The sequence below is a fragment of the Hippopotamus amphibius genome, chromosome 6 (assembly GCF_030028045.1).
Source record: "Hippopotamus amphibius kiboko isolate mHipAmp2 chromosome 6, mHipAmp2.hap2, whole genome shotgun sequence".
Lineage (NCBI taxonomy): Eukaryota > Metazoa > Chordata > Mammalia > Artiodactyla > Hippopotamidae > Hippopotamus > Hippopotamus amphibius.
The window spans coordinates 143,168,152-143,192,780 of record NC_080191.1 but is presented as its reverse complement, the minus strand read 5'-3'; the positions used below and the strand labels follow the sequence as shown (position 1 = coordinate 143,192,780).

General features: G+C 33.9%; 1 protein-coding gene across 2 annotated transcripts in view; it reads left to right on the top strand.

The window, feature by feature from the left end:
- Positions 1-15,477, top strand: part of BCHE (butyrylcholinesterase) — a 58,748-nt gene extending 43,271 nt beyond the window's left edge. The window contains exons 3-4 of one of the 2 annotated variants that reach the window (XM_057739262.1): positions 8,964-9,130; positions 14,865-15,477. In XM_057739262.1, coding sequence (XP_057595245.1) covers positions 8,964-9,130; positions 14,865-14,989 — 292 coding nt within the window. In that variant the 3' untranslated portion in view covers positions 14,990-15,477. The remainder of the gene's footprint in view (positions 1-8,963; positions 9,131-14,864) is intronic. The other variant, XM_057739264.1, reaches the window with a different exon arrangement.
- Positions 15,478-24,629: the final 9,152 nt, after the last annotated feature.

Here is a 24,629-nt window from a genome sequence, read left to right as displayed (position 1 = left end):
TGTCAGATACTGAGCATGCAAAAATAAATAAGATGTGGTTTGTTCCAAATCTCAAAATATAGTTGCTATTTATATAATTTGGCACTGTTACAGTGTAATGCAATGATATGATAGTATGATATAGGTTAAATTTTTATGTAAATGATATTTGCTTAATTGTTTTTTGTATCCCTAACATTTAAGCATTTAAGTTGTGTAATACACACACACACACACACACACACACACACACACACACACACATTGTATATAGACAATATACAGGAATCAGGAGTCAGATAAATAGGAATGTATGTATTTGTGTGTATATTTGTGAAGAAAAATTATTTAAATTACGTCATTCATCTTTGAAGATTCATCTTGGAAGTGTGTAGAAAACCATGAGCGTCAGTAAAAGAAGTTTTATAAAACTAATCAGCCTAAGATATAGCCTTATAGATTAAAATGGAACAAGTATCATTGAATTACTGGTAATGAATTTATGAATTAGTACTCAGATATTTTAATAGAATTCAGTGGGAATTAAACTCATTTTATTTGGCTATATAATTAAGAATAAATGTTATAATTTACTTATTTAACTTAGAAAAGCTATCTTTGGGTCAGTTTCAAAGATTGTTCAGATTTTAGAACACTTAATTAAACATAATTTGTAGTGGAACTTGATCAATTTTATAAATATATTAACTAACACAACATTGTAAATCAACTATACTCCAATAAGAAATTTTTCAAGTTAAAAAATATAGAAATATATTACAGTCACAGAAATTCTTCTAGAAGGAGTGAAAAACTACTTCAAAATATATTTAATGCCCCTATTTATCCTAAGAAGTTTCCTGTATCCAAGACAAAGCAGAGAATATGATCTTGGGAGAAGGAATGTTGTATTCATCCTTTGCTGTTTCACCTGTGTCTCCACATTTTTCTAAAATAGATTCTATTAGGAATTCATGTTCCCATTTACATGCTTAAATATGAGGAGTAAAGTTGTTTACTATGTGAAATTGCTTTGTCTGTTCTTTATGTAAATATGTCAAAATAATAGAAGCAACGTGTGAAATATTTCATTTGCGGCTCCCACTAGTAATCATGATACTAACTGAATGTCTCCTTAGTATTTTCTTTTTCTCAATTTTGCTCAGTTGGTTCCTGACTTTTTCTAAGGGTACTAAATCTGAACATCTCATTTTTAAAATGTGGATCCATTAGGCACAGGCTATATGCCATGTCATCAATTATTTTTATTTAAATATTGAACTATCATGGTGAAAAATAGTTTACACTTAAGGAACATGTCAAAATTGCCCCTTGGTGTCTTACAGACATAGCAAAAATTTATTTGATGTGGAGTTTCACATTATTTACCTCAGAGTATTAATTTTTATGAAATTAGAGTAATTATCAGCTGTGAAATATAATTTTCTTTGCAATCGTAGTTTATATAGTTAAAGGAAGGCCTGTCTGAGGAGATGGTAGGACAAACATAGGACAGGGATCTGGGAGGGGGCAGGTGCTGTATCTCCTATGAATTAATTTATTACAATATATATTTTAAAATATTATTTATATATTGAACTTTGTAAACTTAGTCACACTTTTAGTGCTCTTGGGGGAACATTACATTAAAGAGTTTGTGAATCCATTTGGAATGCAGAGATACTCTCAGTAAAGTAAAGATTAACCACTAAATTCCAATTGCTTACTTACCATTTCCCTTTGGATCTCAAATTTAACATGTTGAGAAATAATAAGAAATATACATATATACGTGTGTGTGTATGTTTGTGTGTGTGTGTGTTGGTTGCTGTGTCTGGTTCCCAGCACAGAGATCCTAACAGCTTATAAATTCCTAAGTGGTAAGAACATTAGGAACATCTTTGGTTCTGTTATTTTGTCTTTGACCCCATCCGTAACACAGGGCTCCTAGAACCCTTGTAAATTCCTAAGTGATAAGAGCACCAGGGGTATCTTGTGTCCTGATGAGGTGACTCTGGAATGGGCTTCTGGCTGGGGACTGGTCACCAGAAAGAACAAACCATGAGCAGAAGCTTAAAATTTTCAGCTCCACCCCTCATCCTCCAGAGAGTGGAGAGGGTCTAGAAAGAGTTCATAATTGATCACGCATATGTGAGGAAGCCTCCATAAAATCCCAACAGTGTGGGGTTTGGAGAGCTTCCAGGCTGGAGACCACATTCACACTGGGAGGGTGATGTACCCTAACTCCATGGGGACAGAAGCTTCTATGCTCTAGACCCTCCCAGTCCTCTCTCCATGTATGTCTTCATCCAACTGTTCATCTTTCACCCTTATCATATCTTTTAATAAACTGGTAATCATAAGTAAGTGTTTCTCTGAGTTCTGTGAACTGTACTTGCAAATTAATCAAATCTGAGGAAGGGGTCCTTGGGACTTCCAGTCTATAGCTGGTTGGTCAGATACACAGTTGATAACCTGAACTTGCTACTGGCATCTGAAGTTTTTCAAGAGGGTGGGGAAGTCTTATGGGACAGAGTCCTTTTCTGTGAGATCTGATGCTCTGTCCAGGTAGATGTTTCAGAATTGAGTTAAATTGTAAGACACGCAGCGGGTGTCAAAACTTGCTTATTGTTGTAAGAAAAGTCTTCACACAGTTGATGATCAGAAGTGTCAGAAGTGAAGTATTCTGTGTGATAGAAAAGAAGACACACAGGGAAGAAATACACAGTAGGGAAGAATTGAGTTTTTCCCTGAATAGGAAGGAAAAAAGCTGACATTTTTCCTAAAGACATGGGAAGAGCTGAACTCATAATATTTTCCTCCAAGTATTATGCTCTTCTTCAGCATTTCCTATCTGAATAATGGCAACTCCATTAATCCTCCCAAATCCTCAGGCCAGAATCCTTAGAGTCACCTTTGACTACTCTCTTTTTCTCCACATCTAATCCACTGGCCAATTGCAAGGGCTCTATCTTCAAAATATTTGCAAGCTCTGAGCACTTCTCTCAATTTCTGCTACTGCTTTCCTGGTTCAAGAAACCATAATCTCACACCTAAATTATTCCTGTTGTCTCCTAACTGATCTCCCTGCTTCCACCCTTGGATTCTCTGAGGTCGATTCCCAGAGATAATCTTTAAAAAAAAAATAAGAGAGATCTTGTCCTTTCTTTGTGCAAACCCTCCAATTCCTTCTTCTCTCACTCGGAGTAGATGTAAAAAGATTATAAGGTCCTACAGGTCACAAAATAATGTCACCTCCTACTCCTCCCTCCCTGGCTGCCTTCACTCAAGCCACACTCTCCTACTTGTTATTCTTGGAAAACTCCAGGCACACACTTGTCTCACCAGCCTTTGCTTTCTATTCCTTTTGTTGAAATACTCTTCCCCCAAAAAACTGCATGGCTCACTTTTGTCCTCTGTCAACTCTTCACTTAAAAGTTTCTTTCCTATCAAATATTGCAGAGTTTCCCTACCCAGAGGTAGCCAGAGTCAAGGTGAAGACACAACCTTTCAGACTGTGATTTTGGCCCAAGATTTCTGATACCACTTGCAAGTTCAGAGTCCCCATGGATGACCTCAGATTTGATAATTCACTAGAATGTCTAACACAATTCAGAGAAATGCTATAATTACAATCAACAGTTTTAATATAGTAAAAGGATATAGTTCAGAACCAAAGGAAGAGACACAGAGCAAAATCTATGACTGACAAGGTTCCAAACAGAAAACTTCAATGTCCTCAGAGATGCATTACCTTCATGGTATCAATTATGGCAATGTGCATTTGGAGAATTGCCAATCCAGGAAGCTTACCTGAACTTGAGGTTCACAATTTTATTGGAGTTTCATGATAAAGGCGTGGTTGATTGAATTATTGGCCAAGTAGTTAAACTCAATCTTCAGGACCCTTCCCTTCCTGGAGGTCAGGTTGATATCACTTGGCTCAAAGTCCCAACTCTCTAATCACATGGTTAGTCTTTCTGGGGAGGCCAGTTCTTTCTCTAAGATTATCAGTGTGAGTGGCCCCACCCTGAGTCATGGCATTAGCAAAAGCCATCATGTGCACTACAGGAGTCACCTTATTAGCATAAACTATCAGGTACAATGCAAAATTCCAAAGACTTAGGGGTTATCTCACAAGGAAATGTGGACAAAGGCCAGTCAAATTCGTTATTATATACTCCTTAACCACTGCCCCTCCACACACACACACACACACACACACACACACACACAATAATACTTACACTCTCATTTCCTATCATCCTCACTCTCCACTTTATTATTTCTAGCAACTATCACTGTTTAACATGCTATATATTTTCCCTTATTTATTATCTTTATCATCTACCTTTTTATAGAATGAAAACTACGAGAGCCAGGAATTTTCTGTCTCTTTTGTTTTCGTTGAATCTTCTGTGATTCAAACAAGCCCGACAATGAAACAGAAGGAAAGGGGACAGGGCACAACCTTTAAAAGAATGACATAACCCAAGGACATGACATAAACTGATTAGAAACAAATAGGTCTAAGATGGCAGATGAATTGACTTCCACTAGACCTTCAGCCTCAGTATACTCATTGTAACACATTAGCAAGCTATATGACACACCCACAGGTGCCATGACAGATACAAGGCTGATCTTAAAGGTCAAAAAAAGGGCACTGGCCCAATTCATGGAAATCCCTACCCATTCCCCAAAATAGCTGGAATACTTCTCCATTCATTAGCCTATGAAATTACCCACCCCTGTAAAAACTGACATCCCGGTACCCTGGTGCCACTCTCGCCTTCTGAGATGGCCCACACTCTGTCTGTGGGGTGTGTTTCTCTCTAAATAAATCCACTTCTTACCTATCACCTTTTTGCTCACTGAGTTCTTTCTGCGATGAGACATCAAGAACCTGAACTTCATTAAGTCCTGTGACCAGCTCAGTTAAAAGAACGTGGGTTCAAGTTCCAATCTGAGTTGCGTGGTTTCAATACTATGCTCTCAATTAATATTTGTTTAATGAAAGAATGGAATTAATCTCTAAATTCAGATTCTCTTATAACCTCTCTACTCTTTAAATTAAAGTACAGTTTGGGAATACATAGTTTTCAAAGGCAGGAGTCCACTCTGTCCCCCTTTGCCTGACAAAGTAATAAAATTATCCTTTTATACTTCATTCCCCCCCAAAAAATATACAGTTTTATTTAAGCATGACATGACATAGAATATAAGTCCATAAGTTTTTGTATATTTAAGAAATTATCCGGGGGCTCCCCTGGTGGTGCAGTGGTTGGCCATGCAGGGAACGTGGGTTTGATCCCTGGTCTGGGAGGATCTCACATGCCGTGGAGCAACTAAGTCCATGTGACACAACTGCTGAGCCTGTGTTCCAGAGCCCGAGAGCCACAACTATTGAGCCCACATGCCACAACTACTGAAGCCTGCATGCCTAGAGGCTGTGATTCACAACAAGAGAAGTTACTGCAATGAGAAGCCCATGTACCGCAACGAAGAGTAGCCCCTGCTCACCACAACTAGAGAAAGACCGTGTGCAGCAATGGAGACCCAACACAGCCAATAAATAAATAAATAAAATTATCTACTATATACTGTATCCCCTTGGCCCTCTCATGATTGTGAAATATTTCACTTGGCCTTTCAATTTACAACTACCAATCATGGCTTCATTTTACTAGATTGTAAAGCACTCTAAAATATATTCACTTTTAAAATCACTGTATATCTTAGTTAGAAATAACTGTCTCTGAATTCTTAAAGGGAATCTTAATTCCTGTGTTAGGATTGGGTAGGCAATATTGAAATTTGTAATTCTAAGAAAACTTGATGCATGAAGTTGAGTGCATCCTACTTCTTCATACCAGGCATCTTGAGTTGATTAATGTCTTTTTAAAAAAATCTATTCATAAAATGAGTTATCAAATCTGTGCTCAAATACCAATGGCAAGCAGGTAATTTCCTGTGATACAGTTGCTTGAATGATACTTTGCTTTTTTGATTAAATAAGCCATGTCTTTAAATTTTCAATCCTATATTAGAAGAAAAATGGCAACGGATGGTCTTTAGACCACTTTTATGTACCACAAATTGGGAAAAGAATCTGGTAACAAAAAGAGAAGAGATTTATTTACCTCATGGAAAGTGCTAAGTATTATCACTTTGAGATCTTTATTTTGTAACCAGAATAGAGAATATTTTTGAGAAGTAGCAAAGTCAAGATGTTTAAATTTATCTTACAATTTTAGAATTAAAATTATATAGTGTTTCAGAGTTCTGTGTCTGGGAATTATATTGTATTTCACAAAGTTTTTAATTGATAAAAATAGGAGGAGAATTATGTCTCTGGTTAAGTTTTAAAGTCTTTGGAGGTTTCTTCAAATTATAGAGTAAAATGCTTCATCACTTCAATAGCTATTTCAATCACTTTTTGAAAACTGTATCTGCATCCATAGGCAAAGGAATTTTACTATCTCTGAATTACAATTTGGAATGTCATGAGTTATTTCATAGGACAAAGTTTGTTAAATGAACGCTGGCAGTGCCATTAGTGCTTCGCTCTTGAACTCAAGTACAAGTCAGCTCTGTTTAAGTCACCATTTGCAGAAGCCAGAAATAAATGTGCAGTTAAAATGGTGCCATAAGTTAATTAGGATGGAATTAGAAGGAAAGTGGGCAATTTAGGAACATAAGAATTGCTGTACCGAATCAGACCAATGGTTCTCCTGGTTTAATATCCAGCCTCCAGCAGCTGTACTTGTTAGCTTCTAAAGCTTTAAAAGAAAAGAAAAAGACTACATAATTCACCTAGACAAGTGTGCCATCTGTGATCTAGAGAAATTTTCTTCCTGACCTCTTTCAAATAATACCCTAAAGCAAGAGGTTTCAATCCTGTTATGATATTGGTTTAGCTTGAATAGCTTTGGTTATTAATAATTTTATTAAATCATCAAATTCCTACATAAAATCAACTAGTTCATTATGAAGCTATTTATCTCTACAGCTACTGAATCATGGTTGAATATGTCTGCATCTGTGATAAAATAGGAATTTATGGTACTTATTCAACACAAGTTCTTGTTGGCAAAATCTGCCTCTAGTTAACCATGCTGGATGAATGCCTGCTTGTCTTTTCAAATTCTAGGGGTTCACAGGCTTTTGAGAAAAAAAAATATGTATCTGCTATAAGTACTTCCAATTTTCTATCAGTTAATAATATACAGAAGGTATTTAAATGATGAAGAGAGAATTTCATGTGCGAAACTTTTAGAAAAGTTCAATTGGGGTTTTTCTGGTATGATTTTGATTAAGTTAGATGAATCTAAGCGAAAGGAATGAATTACTTATCCCTATCACTTTAGTCTTCCTTTTATGATGTAAGTATCTGTGACTACTTTCTAGGTTTCTCGATTATTCTAGATACCACCTCCTGGTCAACATTCTAAAATGTTATGTTCACAATAAGTCATCTAGCCAAGAAATCTTCAAGAATCATAAATGCCTCCAAGTTAAAGTCTAAGCCCTTTTCCTAGATGTCAGATCTTACTGCTATAACACTAATATTCTAAAGCTATAACTCTAATAGGATCTCCTCTATCTTAGAATCCAAGAAAACTAGTTTTTTCACTGCTATTTGAACTAAGATGAACATTTATTATTTATACCTATGTTAATTCTTTTCCCTTTCTCTAGCTTTCCAAACTTCTCTTTCTGGCTCAGTTCTTATTTTTCCTCCTTACTTCAGCTAAAATCACATTCCTTTAGGTAATTCCCTCTTCTGACAGTTTGTGTCCCTTTGTTTATGCATGATTTAGGCTACCACATACTGTTGCTTCTTTGTTTTCATGGATGTCCTTTCTTGTAAATTCCCTGAGGGAAACAATGTTTTCCATATTTATTTGTATTTCTAGAGCCCAAGCAGTGTCTGACTCATAATAATAGCATACAAATATATTAAAGGGAAATCTTTAGAATCACCAGTGACTATCTAGACAGAGTCATTTCCAGAATGTTTACTCTTTGAGTTTGTTTGTGTGACCTAGGCAATAATATATTACTGAGTCCTACAAGGTGCAAGTGAACCAAAAATTATAAATTTCTGAAAAATAAAGTCAAGTGTTATTGATTTAAAAATCACAATTAAAGATATGGGAAACAGCACAAAAAGAGAATCTGGAGGTTCTGAATCGGCATGTTAGGAAATGATGGAATTTCAAGAAGAAGTAATAGCAAGGAAAAGACAGGAGGTGAAATAGAGGAGGGAATCCCTAAGGAACTGCCCCTAATTCCTGTTGGTTGGCCCATGAAGAGAATACCTCAAAGTAAGCTTGGAAATGTGGGTGGCCCCATGTTCACTAACCTTTATCTGAACTCACTGGGGAATTATTGAAAGATTTTTTTTTTTAGAACTTTTATTGAGATACAGTTAACATATAATAAACTGCATATATTTAGAATGTACAATTTGGTATCCCAATCTCCCAATTCATTCCCCCCCAATCCTCCCCACTTCCCTCACTGGGGAATTATTGAAAGATTTTTAATCACTGAACAGATCTATAAGAATATAAAATCAACTTAGAAATGAGACTGAGGGGAGTATCCTAGAGTAATAAGGTTTTTACATACTAAGGAGATGTGTAATTGGTCCCAAATTTAACATATGTTTAAGTGTGAAGAAAATATTAGCATTTTAAAATGGAATATATTTTTCCCCCTGAATGTTAAGTAGAAATGTGTGTAAAAAGTCCGTCTTTAAGTAATTCCTACAATTTTAACTAACATAGTGCTTCAAGGTACTGAAAACATTCAATCCAGTTCATTTAAGCTTGACATCCTTAAACAAATCTACAGTTTTTCTGACTTTCTCCACAATTTTTCTGATTTTTTAAAAGCTCTTATTGGTTTTTGAGAACAATATAATTTTATCTATCAGTGATTTCAGTAGAACTATAATGCCTCTCTTTAATTTTTAGAAATCCAAATGGGACTCAGAACAATAGCACAAGATGGCCTGTCTTCAAAAGCAATGAACAAAAATATTTCACCTTGAATACAGAGTCACCAAGAGTATACACTAAACTGCGTGCTCAACAGTGCCGATTCTGGACACTATTTTTTCCCAAAGTCTTGGAAATGACAGGTGTGTGTTGTTTCTGTTTGTTTCTTTGTTTTGTTTTGTTTTAGTATTTGGTTAAATAATTGGTTGTAGATTATGTAAAAGGGGGAGAAGGTAGACTATCCATGGCACAGTAATAATGTTCATCTGTGACTTTACAATTAATTGATTCCAACATGTAAATTATTTTAATGATCTTCTTCCATCAAGTTTAGATATGTTTTGAGGGCTTACTATATAAGCAGCACCTTAATAGTTAAATAAAGAAAGCAAAACTAGAAATTTTTCCCTAGTGGAACATGAAACTTAGCAGTGAAACTAAAATAGGGCACTCTTGCTATTCAGCCAATTTTTGTGGAATTAATTAATGGATAAATGAAAAAATAGATATATAAAATAAACAATTTATAGTATTAAAAAGTTGAACTGATATAGAACTAAATATAATTTATACTCAGAAAGAGGCAAAAACAAATTTAGTAGAACCCTTGATTTCTAAGGGGGAAAAATCTCTAAAATTTACATGTTTTAAAACATAATCTAAATATTTCTAAATATTCTAAGCTTAGAGATATTTAAGACCACGTACATACATTACATAGTACAATAAGCAAGTAGTAACTTTAGTTAACTACTCTTTAGGAAGTGATTACTTAGATTTATATAAGGAAATACTAGGAAAATGGCTCAGATTATCATGTTATTTCAAAAATTCATTAGTAAGAAAATATTTAACTAAACTTGAATGGTCAACATGAATGATCACATTTTCTGTGAGAAGAATGACATACACATGCAATTCACTGCCTGCTTCTTTTTTTTTAAAAATGCCCAGATATTTATAACTGATGTGGCTCCTCAAATCTATTTTCTATATTTTTCAAATAAAAGTAATTGACTTTCAATCACCATATTGCTAACCAGTTCCTTTAGACATTACTATTCTGTTCATCAGAATGTTCCGCAATTTTCAGACTATATATTAGATATCACAGTATAGTAGATGTTTTTAGTTTTTTCTTAACAGAGGTTGGGGCTAGTTTCAGGCAAATATGAACATCTCAGAGTTGTATTTGACTGTTTAATATGCCTTTTGATTCTCAGACATTACTCACCAAAATTATAATTATGGACTCCATCTGTTTGGGCAACATTACTGATAGACCAGTGCTCTGTGTATTACCAAATGTTCTGTGGCAGAATATATATCAGAAATGGGCTTCTGCATCCCTTGGCAGAGCTACAGTGCTGCCCTTGTGTCCTCTGGGTGTGAATAGCAATGAGGTAACGCATTTAATCTGCCAAGAAACCATAAGAGGTACCATTTAACATATCACAGACAACATATTCTCAGTCTTTACTTAAAATATTTTTAAATGAGGGGGTCATAATTTGAAGGGAAGTAAGGTGGGGTGGGGACAAATTTTAAATGACTAATTTATTGTAAACCAAACTGAGTCATTCTGGTTCAAGCACATGTGGTCTATTGCAATGTACTTGTTGATTAAATAAAATTTCTATATCAGCAATTTTTGAAGATGTACTTCAAAATCTCTATCTCTAAATACTCAACTGCTATAAAGCATGTTGAAAAACAAAATCCTAAGTTTTTGGCTAGGTGCTATTCCATCCTATGTAGGGCTGAACAACTTTCTAGTTTAAGCAACACTGAGCTTTATGGAAGTACCATACCTTGCTCGGGGATACTTCCAATGTGTCTTGAAAACATAATTTTATATTTTAGCACTGTTTTTTCAGATAATTCCCCCAAAGAAGTTATATGAAATATAGTTAATGTTTTAAAGTAAATGCATGATATAATTGTTATAACATCAATGTTTTCATTAATAATAAAAAAAGTTTATATTTAAACAAACAAAACCAGTTTGAAATGCCATGTTTTTAGGTTTTATAAACAGTGTAGAGGGATTAAAAGATTAAAAAAATATGTTCTTACCATACCTTATATTTTTCAAGTCACAAAACTTCAAATATTTTAATCTTCAATGTTCTGAAAATTGGAGTTATTCAGATGACCTGGGCTGAAGTTCTTATGGAAATATTACTTTTTTTAAAAAAGTAAAAGAAAAATTTCGAAAGATAACTACTGACTGGATTTCTTAAAAGGAGAAATGTTTACCTCACTCACAGTGGAAGACCAATAGCATTATAAGCAACGTTTGAGCAGTCGTTTACATCTGAGCAGTAAATATTTTCAAATAAAATGATCCTTAAGACTTCTTTAAACACACAAATTTTAGCATTTAACTTTCAGACTATACTTCAGCATATACCTATGCTGTTATTGCATGCACCTGCAAGAAATAAAATACATTTGTTTCAACTCTTATCAAATTCAGATTTTTTTGCTAAGAATATAATTCCATAATCTCATAATCATTTGAAAAAAGAAAAGGAAGTAGAGAAATGACCCATTTAATTTTGAAAAAATATCAATATTTTTCATTAAAATTGAAAAAGTAAATTTATTTAAAGGAAAAATTATTTGACCTTCACATCTTCCCAGTAAAAATATAAATCAGATCCAGTGGCTCCTCCTTTGGGCTTTGAATAAATCATGAAACACTGTTGCTTGCTACAACTAAAGAAGACCACATATAAATTTAAGAGCAGAGATACCACCCAGATTGGTCACTTTGGGTACTCATATAATGCAATTTGCTAATCAGTTAGCAAGAATGGCAAACAAAAATGAGATAGTGTAAAGATGGTTTGAAGAAAAAAATCAAGCTAGTTTTCCTGATTTCATATTTGAATTTTCCACTCCTGGTTAAAAGCAAAACAAAACAAAGAAACAAAAGGCTTTGAGTAACTTGATAGCCAAATTAAAGATCTATATGCTTCACTGTGAAAGTATCAATACATGAAAGCTTCAAAAAGACCAGCCTGATTTTATTGTAGTTCAATCTACTGTCTCATTACACACCCAAAATTATACCAGGATGACAAGTAAGTTTGTGATCTACTCCATAGAGGATTATGAATTCCTCGGCAATTTTAATAACTGGTTGACAAACAGGGAAATGAGCAAGTAAAGGAGACAGAAGATATTTTTAATAAAGTCTCAAAGTACAAGAAATATGTTGTTTTTTTATTATAATGTTCAGCACCATTCAATATCAATGTAATGTCCTCTATCAGTGTAATGTCCTCTTCTGACTTCATCTCCATTAACCAATTGGGTTTGACTCACCTCTCCTGTGCTCTGTCCTAACTCCTCAGACTTGGCTAGATTCAGCTCTGGTGAAACATTGCTCACCCTTTTTAATTGACAAGGCAAAAAAATAGTCTTATTATTATCCCTCTTTCTGTGGGGAAGAGAGCCTGACTTTCCCCCAAATGAGACACAATGTGAGCAAAACAAAGGTCACAAAAGTTCTGAAAAAGTTGTGACAATATGTTTATGAACTAACGGTATTGATCTAGCTACACACCGATTCAATAAAGAGCGAAGAATAAATTTCTGTAACAAGAGCAGTAAATTCATTTCCAGAGCTCCCCATAGATGCATAGAGCTAGATTTCACAATATACACACCATCTCTTTTATCCCTCATGGTAACACTGCAAAATAGGGATTACCAACTCCATTTACAGTTGGAAAACTAATTTGAAAAGTTAAGAATTTTTTTATGTCACTGATATCATAATCGGTCAAGCTGAAATTTCAACCCATGTCACTCACTCCAAAGCCTATACTGATGTTCTTTTCTTTATTTCACACTGCAGCACCCTGTTAACCACAAAACAAATAGATTACATCTCACCAATGATGATAAATCTATAGTGACTTATGTAGTACTCCAGTTTTGGAGGAAGAGCAGAAGGAGGGGGAGGTAAAAACTTCTAATTTGGGTTTTGATTTATGACATGGGATTCTGGGTTTTCATTGTCTTTTTATTATGGTGTATTCAGTTCCTTTGGATACTGTTAGAAAATAATTGAATGTTTTGTACTTTATTGCCTCAATCAATTTCAGTACTTCTAAAGGAAAAATGTACTCAGGTTTACAGAGCATTTGTACACCAAAAAGTAAACTATTTTAATAACTAAATTGTAAAGATATTTGATTATGACACATAAGGAAATAAATTTATGTTTATATGAATCAGTGGATTTGGTATCATTCCATGAAGAAAAAAAGAAAATCAGATATAGGATCTTTTCTCTAAATATTAAAATTCATGGTCTAAATGCTAAATTACCAGTCATTTATTTGTTATATTAAAAATTTTGTTCTTTCTGAACTTGAGAGTCCTTATTTTATGTAAATAACATTTAAAACAGCATTTAATTATAAAATAAAAAGAACATAAGAGTGGTTCATTTGGTATACTTAACATCTTTCTTCCACATTTAATGCCTTCTGACTCCTTAGAAAAATAGTTTTATTCACAAAAAAATTATAGCCATTAACCTTTTACAAGGCATTTTATATAAAAATAAGACATTTTTGTACAAATTCTCCAATATTTGTCCATTGTCCAAGCATTGTGAACATTTCAAATCCAAATATATCTTAAATTACAGGGGATCTTTTAATGGCTCTACAAATGTTTTAAATATTTTGATTTTCATATAAACTAAAAATAAATCACTGAATGTGCTCCATCATTAATAATATGAATGAAGACACTTTTATATATACATTATAATGTAGTATGAGGTCACATGAACTTTCTTCTCCAAATTAACATCTTAAAAAGTTATAATTAATTTCAAAAATTGCTAACTGAAAAGTATATATTAAAAAATTGTCAGTTATTTTCATAATAGTCAAAATAACTTAAAGTTTTGTTTTTAATTCAATGACTATAGCTCAGCATCCTGGAAGCTTAAAAAGTAAGAAAACTACAAATGTATAAAATACCTGTAGATTTAAATAAACCATCTTCAAGCTTTATTATATCTATTTATATTAGGAACATAAATATACTGTTTTAAAAGTTTGTAATTTGTTTATATTGTTCACAAACTTTATTCTTTAATATAATACCCTTTCAAATAAATCAAGATTTCAAGGTTTTTTGTAGTACATAAACTCTTTTTGGTTCATTGCCTCACATTATTTCTGGCATAAACAATCCTCTCCCTCGACACGTATGACACTTCACAAACTGCTGGAAAGCAGAGATTTTCTTAGTCATCTTTCTAATTTGCAAAGCAATTAATAAACTTCTATCATATAGTAGTTTCAATAAATCGCTTTAAATGACCAGGTATTGTTTGGAATTAAAATATATTGACGTAGGAAGAGTGTAAAATCTGTACACAATGCCAATTACAAAGTTCTCCCTGTGCATTAATAAATGCTCATATATAAACATTTTCATCAGAAATAATACTAGGCTACATAATTATAAATATAAATAAGATGCAATAAACGAGATATTTTGCTACGCCTCGGGGAGTCAAGAAAAGAATAATATTTATATATTTTCTCAGAAAAGAAAGCAAATATATGTAATGTAACATAAATTGGTGTAATATAATACATGAACTTATATTTTTGCATTTTGTTATATTTTGTACAAAAATATTACCTGCATTTTCATGTAATGTATAAAAATTGCATTAACATTTTTTCAGGTAGTGAGATAAGCTGATAATAAATAATGAATGAAAAATCTCCGTGCAGTGTACTTGGAGAAAATGGCATCTGCAATCAAAATTATTTTTCAATTAACATAAACAGAGATGAAAATTTAGATTAATACAACTCATTCCATGTTTTACAGGGAATATTGATGAAGCAGAACGAGAATGGAAAGCAGGATTCCATCGCTGGAACAATTACATGATGGACTGGAAAAATCAATTTAACGATTACACTAGCAAGAAAGAAAGCTGTGCAGGTCTCTAATTAATAGATTTACCCTTTACAGAACATTCGTTTTCCTGTAGATCAAGGCAAAAATATCAGTGGCTCTCTTACACACCTGGTAAGAAAGCTATTATATAGCTGAAACAAAAATGCCAGAAGGATAATATCGATTCCTCACATCTTTCACTTAGTATTGTATCTAGCATTTCGAAACCCAAACGGCTAGAACAAGTTTAATTAAATTTCACATTATAAAGTTTGACAATTAATTATATGCATATTAAAACAGTTTGCAGCTTCAAACTCTCTCTTTCCTGAATAACTTTAAGAATTTTTTTCCCTAAAAAGTATCTGTGTTCTGTTTCCAGCCTTGAATTTATTTTCATTACCACTCATAAAAGGTACCTTTTTTAAACAGATAAGGTCTTGAAACATTAGACACCATAATCTACAATATTATTTCCTTTAATTAATTTATGCATTTAGTGTAAATATGCTGTATTAAAACAAACACAGAAAATAATTGGTCCCCGTGGTTTTTTTATACAAAAGCAAGAGAATTTATTTATTTAAGAGAATCATAAAATAAGAGGCTTGGTCACTTGGAAACACCTATGATAGAAACAAAATGTCACTACCAAGAGACAAAATGTAAAAGAATATAATTATTTATGTTTTGTATTTTTAAAAACATGTATGCTGAGAGTCCTCAAATTATATTCCTCATTCTTTCAACTCTTTTCTTCCTCACCTCCCCACCCTCCAACTCTCCCCAAACATGCCCACATATAAATTACTCTTCCTGTAACTCAAAAATTTAAAAATATGGATGAGCAGAAGTCCAAATGAACAATTTCAGAAGTCATGTAGCATCTGGAATAAAGGAACCCTTGGCTGGACCAGAAATGTTAGGATTTTATAGAAAAATTGTTAAATTCCAAAAAAGAAATGATTATACTTTCTGCAGACAAATTATATTGTTTTAATAATTTTAAAAATTGCAAAGTTGCATTTACTAACTTGCACGGCAAGGGAACACATCCCAGGAATAAATTCACTAAGTCTTTCACTAAAGGGGAGAAGTCAGGGGATTTTAAGTCCTAAGAAAGGGCAATACTGTTGATTATGCTAATTAAGCATTGAAAACTAGCACTCAGGATAGGATAAAGTGAGTCTTTAGGGCTCTAGACGGTTCATTAAAGTAAGTCTCATTATTCATTGGTTATAAGTATGTCTATATTTAGATCCAATATGGGTCTGCCATCTTCATTCAAATTGTCACTCAAAAATCATGATATTTTATCAACTTCAGCAGATTAAAGGGAGTTGTTATACAAGACAATTTAGTTTCAGTGCTGCTGTCAATGGACATTTTGCTTTATATTTATCCCCTCATCCTTAGATGAAGAAAAAACCTACACAAATAATAGGCAAATTATCTGGCTTTCCATCCTACACCACCATCTTGGTTTCAGGTGCCATTCTCCCAGGATCAATTCTGTTTTGCTGAATCACTTGAGCCTTCTTTTGATGTATAAAACCCTCTTACTTGTGAAATAACTGGGTGATGCCTGTTCAACAGCATTAAAGACCCTTTAAAAGTTCTCTTGATAAGAGCAATAATTAGGAAGACATAACTAATGTTTGTAGAATACCTGTAACCTTCCTCAAATGACAAATCCCAGTCATAAGAAAAGATCCCATGGACCACTTTGTTCTACCTTGAACAACCAATTTCTTTGCTCTTGAATTTTACCTAGAACACCTCTTGAGTTATTCTGAAGCTTTTATCCATGAGTTTAGTTTGCCTTTCTCTGTCTTATCCCTGGTCTGAAATCTTATCATTAGAGTTACCAGTTGATGAGATAATAAAGTAGTAGGAATGATATAGTTATTTTAGAAGCAAATGCTAACACAAATAAGATACACACACAGCACTAAAATTCATGTATCTCACCAAAAAAGGCTGGTTTATTCTCCAAACATTGCCCATTTTCTTAGTCTAGTTTAATCCTTTATGGTTACCCTGAAAGGTGAAAAAACCCAAATTTTCAAGACAATTAACTGTCAGTGCCTTGATATTGTGAGATTCATCTCTAGGTTTCCAGCTGGAAATGGCTTGCAAAGTGCCACCACACTGTGTAGGTGCTTGCTGGTTTTGTGAATGGATGGGAAGATGAGATACAGCCGAGTTCAGTTCCGCTGTATAGAAGGAAAATTGCATTGTGAATCCTCAGAGAGCCAGGAAGAAATGTGATAAAAGTAGAAGAAAAAGTTTGGGGGGTGTGGAGGAAGAGTAGAGCCATCACTGAATTTATCCAAGTGGGCTATCTTAGGTACTTAAGAGTTTTAGGGCAGAAGAGGTGATGAGATAAGCAATTGCAGGTATATATTGTAAATAATTTCACATTGGTATTTGGGTATTTAACTCAGTGATTCTCAACTTTCAACCCTGACTACACATTAGAATCTCTGGGATTAGAACCTAGACATCAGTGTTTTTAAGTTTCCAATGAGATTCTGATTTCAGCAAGTGGTGGGGGGCGGGGGGGGAGGGATATTCATACTGTTTTACTACTCACAAGCAATTATAAAACTTGCAATTTGACATGAGAAAGAAATCTACTTCTTATTGATATCTGAGGACTTAATTGTTTTTCTCTGAATGAGGAACTGTAACAGATATTACTGAATGTATAAAATAAATGTGGCATGCACACATTTCTACAACCTCCACACCAGAAAGTTATCTTTTTAGAATGTCATCTTTACCATAAATATATGCTTTGAGAGGTATGTCTGAAAAATAAGAAAGAGTACATGAAATACATACAATATTTTATGGTGGTTTATACAACTGCAGTTATTACAAAAGATCATTGTTTGGTTTGAGCTAAACCAGAATTTGCTCACTTGACAATAATTAATAATAGTAATTCAGATTCAAGATAAGAAATCTGAATTTTAATTCCTGTTTTCCATTGTACTTTTCATGTAAAAAGTATCAATTGTCTTGTGAACTCTTAAAAATATGGACAAGCAATCATTCTCACCAGGCTCATAATGAGATGTTGTTAGGATTAATTACTTAATGATTATTAAACTAGGTTGGTGAGCACTATGAGTTGTTTTTCTCCTCAGAAGAATTTGCAGAAGTCTTCTGCTTGAGGCAATTACTGTATTACCTTGTTTTTCTGAAGTGAAACTTTCTATTCTGTTTTAATTGTTTTGATTTCCTTCAATGGTTCAGGGAGAAAAAAGGGGGGAAAACTTATCTAAGAAGTCTCTGGATAATAAAATTTAAAAATGCATTTAACAGTGTTAAGAATTCTAAAATCCAAGAGAATGACTTAATCTATCTATCTATCTATCTATCTATCTATCTATCTATCATCTATCTATCAATCTATATCTATCATCTATTTATCTATCATCTACCTAGGATAGCCACTCCCAATTTTAGCCAAAGGGAGGGATAAAAGCCAGAGGAATGTTACTAGTATACCTAATACAACCTGGACTATAAATTCAAAGCCATTACCTTGACTGAGATAGCCTAACTATTCCCCTCAGCTTGACTAAGTTTTAGACAGATTTCTTCCTGTCTGTGAGCCTCTGACCTCTAGTTTCTTAGAGAATTTACTTCAGAAATCTTGCAATTGTAAATTCTTTCTCTGCCCCTTTGAAACGTGTGTAAATCTCCCAGCCTCTTGCCAGTTTTACTACTGAGGAAATGTCTTTCTCAAGGATCTGGAAACTATTACTTTGAAATTCAACATTAAAAGAGATAGTGCCTCCATCTCTCAGTCTTGATCAGAAGGTAGGAGCCTAACTTCAAGAGCCAGTTGCCAAATACAGATGGCTTAATCCCAGAAGAAAACATTGGAAACTCAAGAATAACTCTATGTGCTCAACACATCCCATTGGTCAACCCTCCCCCAAAGTCCTCCAGTACTTTTCCACTAGCTCACCTCAACACTTAAAAAACCTTCACATCTTTTATTTCAGGGGAGTTGATTTCAGTCTCTCTCGCCTATTGCAGTAGCCTTGAATAAAGTCTTTCTTGACTATTGAACTTTGTTCAGTGCAATATTTACTTCCACAGCCTAAACCAAAATTCAACACTTCTTACAGTGCCTAGGGCACATTCACATTTATATTAATATTCTACTATCATATCAGGAAAATATAAATATTTTCTTGTAGCAGATATCCTTCAGAAAGAGTGATTCCCTAATGAAAAGGGCAGTAAAACTTGAATTTATGAGGTACTATTTTTTAGTAATTTTTTTCTAAAATCTTTTAGACTTTAGGCAGATGATAATTTTCATTCTTGTGTTAATCTCAAGTTTTGGGAGTTTTTTATTTTTAGCATTTCTTAATGTTCCATAATATTTTTTTCCTTCCCTTCCACATCAAATTTAAGTTTTCATGGGCATACTCTTTTCCTGATAGAATGGCTGTGAACAAATGGATTCTCTTATTTTGCATATAGGACATTTTTTCTCTTCTTTCCTCTCCTCTTTCCTTTTTTTTTTTTTTTTTTTTTATTTTCATGAATGCAAAAAAAAATAGATACAGATTCTTGTTCTGTGGTCTAGGAGTCACAGGTGATAAAAATGATTGCATATAGATCTATAATGCAAATTTTCATTATACTATTAGGCTTTTCCTCCTCCCATTACCTTTAAAGACATTCTATGGTTTTCTTTAGTTGAAATGTGCTATCATTGTTTTACAACATTGTAATATGCTAATTTTGAAGTTATTATCTTTGTGCAAGGTAATAAGTGAGTGAAAAACTCAAATGCTAACATCTGCTGTGGCATTTCAATTTTAAACCAAATGTGTGTATAATATTCTCTTAGGTAAGTGAATTAACATTTTCACATAACCATGAAAGATAAAATTTTAATAATCTTCCTTGGAGTTGTCTCTTTGAAGTCATGTGCAAAATATTAAGTAAGAATTCTAACAGAACTCTAGTCCTTCTTTCTTTTAAGATTTTTGAAGGTTTCAAAGAGAGTGAATACCATGTCCTTCCTTTCAGCTCACCGGGTATTATAATCGGTTAGAGAGGCAACAATTTACTTATCTTAGAGTAGGTCAAAGGCTACAAAGGAATGCCTCAAATTCCAGAGCACCTATGGTTCTTGATCATTCATTTGACACTGCTATATGGAATTCTACTTTTTCACATGTATTTTTTAATGCCTGAAAAACATACTTTTTCTAGGATATCTTTCAACCATCTTTTCAACCTCTTTTTGACTGTCACTATCCCTTGGAAGAAAAAAATTCCAACTATTCAATATTAATGTCTTAATGAAAAGTATTTGTTTTATCACATTACATTATCACTTCAAGCCATGTCAGTTTTAGTAAACTGAGCCTGTCTTGGATCCCATCTAAAGAAACTGAGTAGTGGAATGTTTGGGGACCCTATCCCACTTAAGTTCAGGCAGAGGGAACAAATGAGAAGGCCCTGGGAAGATCTTACTGTGTTCAGGGAACAGGCAAGAGGTCTAAGCTGCTGGGGGAAATAGGGGAAGGTCATAAGAAATGGGCCGCAAAGTAGGGAGAATGGCAGATAGGAAGCCATCACAGGGCTTTGAGCAAATGATTAACATAATCATGATCATGTTTATTTTACAAGGAGCACTCCAGTTCCTTGGAGGCTAGACTATGTAAAGGCAAGAATGGGTGTAAAGAAAGCTGTCCAATCAAGAGAAAAGGATGGGTTGAGCTAGTTAGTAGCTGTTGAGAAGTAAGAAGTATTATGTTTATAATATTTCTAAGCAATAGCCAACAGGATTTGCCAAAAGACAGGAGTAAACAATGAATACATGATTTTCTGCTTAAGTAACTGGTTGACTGGACTTATCAATTTCTGAGGAAGGGAAAGCTTGTAGGTCCAGCAGGTCTAAACAGAGAAACAAGAATTTGGTTCAGGGCATGTCAGATTCCAGATGCCCAGGAGGTATCTAAGAAAGAAACAGAGAAAACACTGTTAAATGAGAGTAGAGTAGAGGGGAGATGTCTAGATTAGAGATATGAATTAAGCTGTTACCGGCATAAAGATGGTATATAAAGCCATAGGACTGAAAATTACCTAGAGATTGAGTGTAAATCTGGACTGAGCCAAGCCAGCACTCCAGCACTGAGACTTAATTTGATGTTTAAGTCTGTTAATTTTATAAAGGTCTGTACTTGTTGCCAGACCTTTATAAAATGACTTCCCTAGCCTTAAGTTTCTAACTTTGATTCATCTCCCATTTATCTGTAATTTGACAAAATTTTTTCTTCAAGAGAAGTAAACCAAGCCTTTTTATAATTGAGAAAATCTTTTGGTGTCCTCACAAATAAATGAATATTTTTTTGAATTTATAATATCACCATTTAAATATATTTTTCTAAGCTCCATAGAATTCTCTACAGAATGAAATGCTAAGAGCAGCTAGATTTTTGTTCTTATGCATATAATCTATATGTTTTCTTTGGGTGCTTGCAAGATTTACATGTACATGCAAACATACATATACTCAAAGGCTAAATAATGGAATCCCAAAAGATAGCCATTTCCTAATCCCTGGAATTTGTAAAGGTTGCCTTATATTGCATAAAATAATTTTGTAAAAGTGATTAAGCTAAAGATCTTGAGAGAGGTAGATAATATTGGATTATCTAGGTGAGCAATAAATGCAATAACATGTATCCTTATAAGAAAGAGGCTGAGGGAGATTCGACACACAGACGAGAATGCAATGTAACCACAGAGTTTAAAATGATGCAACCACAAGCCAAGGAATGCCAGCAGCTACCAAAAGTAGAAAAGATAAAGAACAAATTCTTCCCTGGAGCCTATGGAAGGCTCTGCTATGGAAGATGGCCCTGCTAACACCTTGGTTTTGATACAATGAAATCGATTTCAAATTTCTAACCTCCAGAACCATGGAAGAATAAATATCCATTGTTTAAACCATCAAGTTTGTGTTAATGTATTACAGCAGCCATAGGACACTAATACATAAAATAAAATTTCATGAGGATATAAGTATTATTTATCTAACATAATTTTCCCTAGGTTTTCAAAGATATTTTCAATCTGCCAGTTAATATATACCTTAATTTGGTGAAAGTTTTCATATGTATATCTCTTTGTTATTTCTGCCTGTCTGCTCCATTCTCACCACTCATAGTCCCATTATACATGAGTCAAATTATCTGAATCTGTCCCACTTTAGCCTCACTTTAATTTTTCTATTCCTTTCCTTAGAGATACTCTGATTTGGGAAAACTTTTCTAGTATTTGCTCCTCCTCCTAGATTTGTCTTCTATAACTAATCCATTATTTTTTTACCACCATTTTTTTATTAAATTTCATATTTTTTTGCATCTCGTATAGTCTTTCTTATTTCAGCTTATTCTCTCTTCATAATTGATTGCTACAATTTCATGTGTAAAAAAATTCCTTTGATCTTTCCTAAATAAATTTTTACATGTTCATAAATATTCTAAAAATTTCTTTTATTTCTGCATTAGCAGAATTTCAAAAACAGACTAGCTTTAGATACAGTTATTCCTTTCAGATGAGTTATCTTTCCATAAGTCTAACACAGTATTATGTGACATAAATCTTGAAATAAATATTTCCAGAAATAGGTGGGGATTCCTGGTCTAGTCCTTCAGATACAGGCAAAGGAAGAGGATACAGATTATATTTAACATAATTTTAATTTACCAGTGGGGAAGTCCAATACCTAGTAGGTTCTAGAGGTAATTTTAGTGGAGGGGCCTGCTGCAAAAGGGATATTTATCTGGGTTCCCCTCCAATATAGGTGTGCTAGACAGAAAATTGCCTTAGCAATGTCCTATGTCAGCTTATTCTTCATTTTTCTTGTTGGCTTTATTTTACATTTTTCAGCCTTGGTTGGTAATGGGATACAGCAGGATTCACGTTCAGAGGTCCATTTGGTCTTTGTCTGGCTCAGTCTTCAGTACTAGAAATATAATTAGTTCAAATGTTGAGTCTAAATGCTGCTGACCTGCATTTTTAAAGGTTTTTTAAAATCCTAAAAAAGTAAAGGGGTATAGGTTGGAATTATGTGTGACATCTGTGCAGAAATTCCTATGCTGGAAAACAAAACAAACAAAAAAAACTACATCCTCAAAACCTGTAAATCAGTGTGTCAGAAATCTTTCATCAGAAACTCAAAGAGATGTATCACCCAAGAACAAGTAACTCAGCTATAGTGATATCAGTGGATGATCACCATATTGGTATTAATTGTCCCATAGAAAAGACAACTGAAAATGTATCAAATAATAGTGAAAAGCACTACAAAATTATTTTTACTGGATCCCAGCACTAGTTTTCATTTTGTGTGCATAGCACTTTCACCAATAACTTTATTTTGTTATAACAGAGGCTCAACAACTGTCAGATATACCTTATATAATATGCCTATATATGTTCGGCAGCATTTAAAGACTCCTCTCACTTTTCACTGAGATGTTTTTTTCAACTAAGAGTCAAGAGGCCTGGTGCTGCTAACCCTGAATTGGGATAAATTAACTTGGGGCTCAGGCAGAGTAAATTCACCAAATGCTTCTTCTTTTTATTGTTTTAAAATAGCACTCAAGATGAACACGTGGGGACCACTAAACTAACAGGTTGTAGATGCCATAATTAAATATCAAAATGTGTTTTTTTTAAATTTTTTTTCAAAATGTGTTTTAAATGTAATAATATTTTTCAATAATAAACTAAGCAAATAATGACCTAATTCAGTAAATTCTAAGAAAAATTCTTGCCTCATGCAAAATTTCTGCAAATTATTGGTCCCAGAACCAACTCATTGAAATCACAAAACTGAGGCAGAAGATACATGGGTTCCAGGCTGCAGTTTGTTCCCAGTGGACAGATATTCCAAAGTAGCAAAAGGCAGGAGAAGCTGAGTCCTGCCTAGATCAGAGACCACATTTTTCTCATTCCTGAAGTCAGGGAGACCTTCCCAACTGTACATGCACAGAAAGGCTCCTTGGAGGTCAAAAGGGAGTGATGTCAACCTAGCCATAGGATTCTACTTTTGCTAGAATCCATCTTGGCTAAGAGATGCGCTTGCACACATGGAGGGACCCTGAGATATACCAAATATGAACTCAGAATCAGGCAAAGCAAGACAACTGGCTAAAGGAAACCCAGAAGAAATGCCCCATATAAGTGATTCAAACTACCACGAGGGCACAACTCTCTCTCTGAGACCACCTGTGTGTACCTATTCACACGTACACTTTTCCCTCCTAATGAACACTTTACTTGTTTCACTATTTTTCGTCTCCATGGGAATTCATTTCTACAAAGCTGAAGGGCCAGGACCTTGTCACTGGGCAGTGGTCTTTTGGCTAGGATTCAGTGCTCTCACTTCATTGACCTAACTTCAATCTCTGACCGGGAACAGACATCCTGCTTCAAGCCGATGCAGGCCAAGATCACCTGAGGTCAAAACCAGCACAAGATTTACAGGAAAATGCTAGAATATAAAGAGAAAAAAAATCCAGGAATATAAAGAATGGGAAAAAAAAACTCACTAAGAAAAAAATCCATGGAGCAGATAAAAATTGTGACCAATTATATATTTCCATGAAATTAAAATATTTTAATAAGTAATTATATAAC